This window comes from Sphaerodactylus townsendi, linkage group LG06 (genome assembly GCF_021028975.2).
Source record: "Sphaerodactylus townsendi isolate TG3544 linkage group LG06, MPM_Stown_v2.3, whole genome shotgun sequence".
Classification (NCBI taxonomy): Eukaryota; Metazoa; Chordata; class Lepidosauria; order Squamata; family Sphaerodactylidae; genus Sphaerodactylus; species Sphaerodactylus townsendi.
Window position 1 is genome coordinate 128,756,552 of NC_059430.1, and position 8,329 is coordinate 128,764,880.

The following is an 8,329-nucleotide window of genomic DNA, read 5'->3' on the forward strand; positions in this document are numbered from 1 at the left end:
TTTACACAATTTTGTTGTTTTAATCTGTCTATTGTTATTACCTGCTGCTATGTTTTAACGGATTCAGTTTTATGTTGTATTGAATTGCTGTTGGAAACAGCCATGTTGTGAGTCGCCTCGAGCCCTTCGGGGATGAGGCGGCCTATAAATAAATGGATGGATGGATGGATGGATGGATGGATGGATGGATGGATGGATGGATGGATGGATGGATGGATGGATGGATGGATGGATGGATGGATGGATGGATGGATGGATGGATGGATGGATGGATGGATGGATGGATGGATGGATGGATGGATTAGATGGATTGGATGGATGGATGGATGGATGGATGGATGGATGGATTAGATGGATGGATGGATGGATGGATGGATTAGATGGATTAGATGGATGGATGGATGGATGGATGGATGGATGGATGGATGGATGGATGGATGGATGGATGGATGGATGATATCAAAATTGCCACACAGGCCTTTGTCCGCTTTCACTCCCCCCGGGAGTTTCTCCACGCAGCTCACCAGCAACAGCCACCGGTGGGAACAGATGTAATGACAGAGTTTAAGAGTTTAAAACTACATGAAAAGCAGAAGCTGAAAACCACTCTCTGCTCGCCATGAAGATGTGCATGTTATTTAAGCAACAGGAACACAGGGAACTGGAGCTTAAATTAGAATCCATACGTTATCTTCCCAGTGGACTCTTTTCCCTTACCTGTTCTAGGCAACTCAGGTTAATTTTCAGGAAATACGGAAACCCAAAGTAACGCTGGGAAAAAAAAGAGATAATTTATTTCAGGACCCATTTCCATCCCATGGAATTTCACAAATGGCTCTCGTTGCCTGCTGAGCAAACAGCTGAAAATTGACCAAAACATTAAATAAAACGATTCATTAAAAACAAACAAAATTAGCTGAGTTCCTGAGGGATCCAAATTTATTTCAAACGTTTATTCAGGAAATTTACATGCTGCCTCTCCAGGTGGCTTCCTCTCCTCGAGAATTTCTGGGAATAGAAGCATCGAGCTGTGCTACTTCTTGTCTCTTCTCGCTGGTGGATTCTGCACAAGCCAAGTATAGCAAGTGTCGGACATTATGCAAACTGTTTTGGGGGTGGAGACTTCGCACAGGTCCCATTCCCAAAACGAGTCTGACCCGCTTTATTCCCCTCAACCTGGGATTTTTGAAAATCACCAAACCAACAACCCTTTTGCAGAATCCCTGGTTGGAGGCGCCCCATGCCAACCCAACAGGCAGGAGAGGCTGTATTCCCACCCGTTCACTTTAGGTGCGGTGCCATCCGCTGTCAGGGAGAATCTGCCCGCCTGCCATTCTGTGCAGGCCACCCAGCAGGTTGGGGGCAGATTCTCTGAGTGCCAGACAGTGTACAAACCACATTTTCTCACCGTGGTAGCGAGTATGACCTCCATACTTGGAGCAGCAGTGGCATAGTGGCTAAGAGCAGGTGTATTCTAATCTGGAGGAACTAGGTTTGATTCCCCGCTCTGCCACTTGAGCTATGGAGGCTTATCTGAGGATTCAGATTAGCCTGTGTATTCCAACAAATGCCAGCTGGGTGACCTTGGGCTAGTCACAGTTCTTCAGAGCTCTCTCAGCCCCTCCCCATCTCTCCCCTTCTCCACCCATCCCTACACAGCCCCAAACACATCAACACGGGGTTGCTGGAGTTCAGCATCGCTTACAGCTCTAGAGTAGAAGTTGTCTCTAAGCTTCCTTTGTCCTAGCTTTGATAGACCTGTATCGCTCGTCGGATGGTAACAGTTCAAAAGAGAGCGGCTGATGAGACGGGTCTCTCAGAATATTTTGGGGCTTCTTTAGGCTTCGGGAATGATAGAGTTCTTCCAAGCAGGGGAGAGGGCAGCCGATAATCCTCTCCGTGCAGTAGCTTATCACCTCTTGAGCCGCCTCTTCCTATCTGCCACTGTGCAACTGGAGAACCATACACAGATGTAGGTTAAGACACTCTATAGCACAGCTATGGTAAAAGGACACAAGGAGTTTTCCATTCAGTTGTTGCTTCCTTTAAAAGCTCCCAGATAGTAAGGTATCTATGCACACCTGTTGGTACACATAGCAGGCTCCAGACCCCCAGGGCCTTTCCAGATAGCTCATGGGATTCACAATTCCCACCAGCCAATTGACCATGCTGGCAGGGGCTGATGGGAATTGTAGTCCATGAACATCTGGAGAGCCACAGGTTGCAGACCCCTGCCACAGAGTCTGCCCTATTGTCCAGATTGCAGAAGTCTAGGGATCAGTTGTAATTCTGGGAGGATGCCAAACCCCACTTTGAGGGTTGGGAATCTCCCATAATCCTTGCAGTAAGTGTTGGTATGAGAAAGGGGTAATGTAAATGGGTTCTTATTATCATCTGCAAAGTGTTGGAGGGTATGTTACCAATAAACTCCACTAGCCAGGGATTGTACAGTGTGGTTTCTGGGATAAGGTGTAGTGAGTTTTCTTTGAAGAGGTAGATTACTCTTTGCATGCACACACGCGTGCGCGCGCACACATGCTACCTGCCAAGTCTGGCTTCCAGGTGGACATGGGACAGAAGGAGGTGGAAGGCTGCCCTTGGAAAATCACCACCTGAATTAGATCTGACCTGAGGTCTCACTGACTGAAGAAGTGACACACCACGGAGAACATTGACACTGGTTCAGTCCATCAGGACCCAAGAGGTTCTCACAGATTCCCTAGAGGAGTGGTACCACTCATTCTGTGTGTGTGCCGAGAGGGGGGGTTACTAATGGGTGCGATTTTTGCCACATGATTTTTTGCCTTAGTTACCCTCCTCAGCAGTAGCCATTGCGAATCCTGGTAGAAGCAGTCTAGCAGGAGGTGTACCAGCTGCAGCGGCAGCCTGCGCCTGCTGCATTCCTCGCTTCCTGCCCAAGGATTCTGCAGCTGCTGCGTCTCACAGCCCCCCTCCCATGAATGCCCCCCCGGCCCTGGAATGCCCCCGCCACGCCCCATGTTGTGCCCTCACTTCCAGCCCCATTGCTGCTACGCCACAGTTTGAATCCCACCACCATGGGAACCTGTTACTAAAAATTTTTGATCCCACCACCGCCCCTGTCCTAGATTTTCCCACTCAGAGGTAGCAGCCCTATAGCAAGCAGGCTTCTTCGGGTGTTTTCCACAGCCTAATTGCTGATAATACTCGATATTAACTCTAACTAAAAAAGTTACAATGCAGAATTACAATATGTGTGTTTGTGTCTGGGGGGGATTTGAATTCAAATGCTAGGTGCTGGATACAAGGGCATTATATTCTAAACGAACTGTTGGCAGATGCATGCATTTCCCCGTGAACAAACCTAGTTTTAAAGGTAGTCAATCAAGCTGTGGTTTTCAAGCTGGTCTACTGTGAAGGTGTCAGCAGTAGAACAAGTTGATAAACAGCAGCTTGTGCAGTGAAAGGCTACCTGGCAAAACCACAGAGGCCAGAGATGAAGCGCTGCAGATGCCTCTGAGGAACGCTTCATAGTAGGAGTGGTTCTGGCACTCCAGGCTAGTGGACTGCTGGGTTTCATCAGCCCCTGCCAGCATGGCCAATTGGCAGGGGCTGATGGGAATTGTAGTCCATAACATCTGGAGTGCCAAAGGTTCACCACCACTGCCCCAAGGGAACGCTCAGGTAGGACATTAGCAAGATCAAGACCTAAGACATCAAGGGGCACACAGCCAAAACAGAGGCCTTAAGGGTGCCAATTTCAGATTGAGAAATTCCTGGAGATTTTTTGGGGGGTGGAGCCTAGGGAGGGCAGGGTTTAGTGATATATCTATAACTCCATCGATTCCAATTCCACCAAAGCAGCCATTTTCTCCTAAGGTACCCACCCTGTAATCTGGAGATCAGTCAGAATTTTGAGAGATCACCACAAGACCCGCCTTGAAGTTGGCTAACCTAGGCTTTTCCCAGAATCCCCTTCTCCCCCCACCGCCTCTTGGAAGGCATAGGAGCCTATCTGTCCTTTTGCAGCTATTCTTGGTAAGTCTCAGGGTGTTCCTTGTCTCTCCCTGACGCATCTCCGGCTTGTCCTGTGCTGCTCTTTTGCACTCTCTAGAGAAAGCTTCAGTGCAAATGGAAAACTCTCAAGAGGTTCGGGACGCTGTCCACCCATCTGCTGATCCACTCAGACACCCGCCTTACCCCTTGCCAGTACTGTGGGAAACGCTTTCACCAGAAGTCGGATATGAAGAAGCACACCTACATTCACACAGGTGAGGGAAAGCCCAGCGCATGGAGATGGGGGTGGGCAATTGAGAAATGTATTGTGAACGCAGGCATGATATAACACACACAATCGCAAACAGCAGCAGCGACCAAAAGACTGGAGGCAAAACACAAGGAGCAGCAGTGGCGTAGGAGGTTAAGAGCCTGCATTCAATCTGAGGAATCGGTTTGATTCCCAGCTCTGCCGCCTGAGCTGTGGAGGCTTCTGTGAATTCAGATGAGCCCAGGCGCCTCCCACACACGCCAGCTGGGCACCTTGGGCACACAGCTTCGAGCTTTCAGCTCCACCTACCTCACAGGGTGTTTGTATAGAGAGGGGAAGGGCAAGGAGGTTGCAAGCTCCCTTGAGTCCCTTGCCAGGAGAGAAAGGGGGGTATAACCAAACTCTTCTTCTTCTTTCTTCTTTTTCAAATTCAAGTCAATCTTTATTACATATCAGCATAAAAAAGACAGACAAAGATAAATCCATATATAACACATAATAGATCTTTGAGAATTGGATGCAATACTACGGAAGTCTTGCTCTGTATTTGCAGACGATCCACCATGCAGCTGGAAATGTTGCTGTTGTCTCAGTAATATTGACATCATTATTCAACAGGTATAAGATTTAATGTTGTCCACAAACTTTTTTCTTGCCAGAAGAACAAGTTGCAAAAAAAAAAATAATTGAGTCTAATTGTCTCATATAGAAGCTACCTTTTTAAAAATGGAATTCCTCTGCTTTTCAGGTGACATATAAAAGGGGAATGGTTAGTTTAAGGTGTCGGTGGTCTATTCTTATGGTCTGTGCTTTTAATGTATAATACGCTTTAATGCAGGATTTTAAGCTGCATCGCTAAAAGGTTTGCTTTTAGTATTATTTTCATTTGACTGACGCCTTGGACAGGTTTCTAGAGAGACAGCATAATTCTTTTCCTAAATCAATCCATAATATGTCATGCCTCTTGGATAGGCTGACCAGATGTCCTGCTTTTTGGCAGGGACAGTCCCTACTTTTAAACACTTGTCCTACAGTCCCGCTGGTTTTTTTTTTCAAGTGTCTCGAGCTGGAAGGCCGCCTCGCATTCTCGCCTTCTGGTGCAAGGCAGTGCGGCAGTTCTTCCACAAGACGTCAAGAGAGGGCTATGCTTCCCGCTTCCGCCCTGTGACAGGGCAGGAAACGGGAGCACCCCAGAAGGCAGTGCACTCATGTCACAGCGCATAGCGGTGCGTACACCCACCCACCACCGTCTCTGATGCATGTAAAGGTGACCATCTGGTCACCTTACTCTTGGATTAAATAGCTGAATTGATTGGAATGGCTGGAACATTGAAAATGCTGGGGGGAAGAATGAGGACTAATAAAAGGAAACATTTCTTCACGCAACACATGATCGGTGTTTGGAATATGCTGCCACAGGAGGTGGGGATGGCCACTAACCTGGATAGCTTTAAAGGGGGCTTGGAGGAGAAGTCCATCTGTGGCTACCAATCTTGATCCTCCTTGATCTGAGATTGTAATGCCTGAGCAGACCAGGTGCTCGAGCAGCAGCAGGAAGCAGCAGCAGAAGGCCCTTGCTTGCTACATCCTGCATGTGAGTTCCCAAAGGCATCTTGTGGGCCACTGCGTAGCAGCAGAGAGTGCTGACAAGATGGACTCTGGTCTGACCCAGCTGGTTCTTTCTGATGTTCTTAATGTTTTAATATTCTTAGATGATTCCATTTTATATGTATGTTTTATATCTATGTTGTAAGCTGCCCCGAGTCTGGAAGGGGAGGGGCAGCCTAATAAAACAAATCAATCGATATAATAAAAATCTATGCCTATTAAAGGTTAATAAAGATAAAGAAGATAATAAAATGCAATTCAGCAGCTGTGAGAAAGGTGGGATTTCAACACTGCTCCTGGCTATGACATTCCACACATGCAGAATAATGCACTTTCAATCCACTTTCAATGCACTTTGCGGCTGGATTTGACTGTGCGGACTAGCAAAATCCACTTGCAAACAATTGTGAAAGTGGATTGAAAGTCCATTATTCTGCATGTGCGGAAGGGGCCGATGATATGAAAGGTCTCTTCCTGTGACTCTGGAGAGGCACTGTCAGTCTGAGTGGACAGTACTGACGCCGATGGACTAATTGTCTGATTCGGAAGAGGTTGGTTCGTATGTTCAGTAAGTATGGCTATCCCAACTCTGCATCAGTCAAAATCCCTATTCTGCTATTGCAGGGAAAGCTCTCCCTCTCCCTCCCTTGCATGCCACCCCTCCCTGCTCCCATCTCCTCCCTCCCTCACTCTCTTTCCCTTCCATGGCACCCTCCCTCCCTCTCCATCTCTAGGTGGGTGGGCCAAGGTCCAGTTGCCGGACTCCCCACCCTCCCTCCCTTGCATGCCACCCTTCTACCCTCCTCCTCCCTCCCTCCCTTGCATGCCACCCCTCACTACCTCCCATCTCCTCCTCACTCCCTTCCATGGCACCCCTCCCTCCTCTCCATCTCCCAAGGTGGGTGGGCCATGTCCAGTTGCCCGGTCCCCACCATCCCTTCCCTTGCACGCCACCCCTCCCTCCCTTCCCTCAGATGCCACCTCCCTCCCTCCTCTCTGCTAGGGTGTGGTGGGGCCATGTCCAGATGCTGGCCCCTCCTCCTCCTCTTGCATGCCACCTCTCTCTCCTCCTCCCTCCCTCCCCGGCTCCCTACATGCCACCCCCACCCCTACCCATAATGCACTGGTACTGGATTGCCACCAGGAGCTGGGTTTGGACATGCCTGGCAGTGGCACAGGCCCTAGAGGGATACCATTTGCCTTCTCTGCTGATGGTGCTGAGTTGCCTTTGGGGGGGGGAGGGTTAGGGAGCGAGAGAGGGGAAGGGAGCCCATTATCCCACACCAGGGGGGTAGGGTAGGGACCTACCATCTGCTCGTGGTCCACCCACTCTGCTGGAGGACGAAGGGGGGAGGACAGAGGGGGAGAGGGCCCAGCACCTGGTCATGATCCCCCACCCGGGGGGAAGGGGAGCGAGGGCGAGGGGCCCATCATTTAGTCGAGGACCACCCACCCTGGGAGGAAGGGGAAGTGGGAGAGGGAGTAAGCTGCACCCCTTGGGTATCTCTCAGGTCTCCTCATTGGGCTGCCCCAGCCATTCTTTTGTAGGGTGGCCAACTCTGGGTTGGGAAAGTCCTGGGTCTAAAGTTGGCATTTTTCAGCAAACGAAAACTGATTACCCTGCTGTTTCCAGTCTTTTCCCCATCTTTTTTAAAGCGGCCATTTTGGTTCACAACCCACACTGCTTCGAAACACTCGCACGCACACCGCAATGCTAACAAGGGATGTTCCGTTGTTGTTTCCTTCCTCTCTGCCCAGGGGAGAAACCGCACAAGTGCCAGGTTTGTGGCAAAGCCTTCAGCCAGAGCTCCAACCTCATCACCCACAGCCGCAAGCACACGGGCTTCAAGCCCTTCAGTTGTGAGCTCTGCGGGAAAGGCTTCCAGCGCAAGGTGGATCTGCGGCGACATCGGGAGAGCCAGCACAGCCTCAAGTGAGGGGGACCCTCTGCCTGCCAAGCTAGAGAACCTGCAAAGACAAGGAAGGGCCATCTACCATTCTCCTCAGCCCACCCAGACGAGGAGAAAGAAACCTCTGGCTAACTAAACAGTCCGCCAAAGCAGTTCTGTTTACCCCAGTTGGAAGGCGGCTTTGGCACAGGGTGTTCCTCCTCCCCCCACCCCAATTGCGACTCCCTTCCCAACAAGGGCGGAGCGAGGGAGAACTGTGCCCAGGGCGTGCGAGCGCCCTGCACCCCTGCTGCGGCACCACCTGCCCCCCCCCCCCGAACCCCCCCGCCACGCCTCAAGTGTGTGTATGCCTCCAGGGCGGCATGCCTGCTGTCCCATTGGCTTACCACTGCTTCCCCAACCATTTCCCTGGCCCAGTTGTAACTATACTGATAGGAGCAGCTTATGACTGTCTTGTTGTCCTTTCAGCTGGCCACTGTTGCCAGCGAGTCAAAAGGGCCTTGTATTGCTGTAGGAGATTTCTGAGGCTTTTTTTCAAGACATAGAATGCACTTTCAATCCACTT

General features: G+C 50.1%; 1 protein-coding gene across 1 annotated transcript; it reads left to right on the plus strand.

Annotated features, from left to right (window-relative positions):
• The first annotated feature begins 449 nt into the window (after positions 1 to 449).
• LOC125435536 (zinc finger protein Gfi-1b-like) lies at positions 450 to 8,073 on the plus strand. The gene is made up of 3 exons (XM_048501730.1): positions 450 to 551; positions 4,094 to 4,250; positions 7,613 to 8,073. The coding sequence occupies exons 1-3, from the start codon at positions 450 to 452 to the stop codon at positions 7,789 to 7,791; spliced, it is 438 nt and encodes a 145-aa protein (XP_048357687.1). The 3' UTR covers positions 7,792 to 8,073.
• The last annotated feature ends 256 nt before the right edge of the window (positions 8,074 to 8,329 follow it).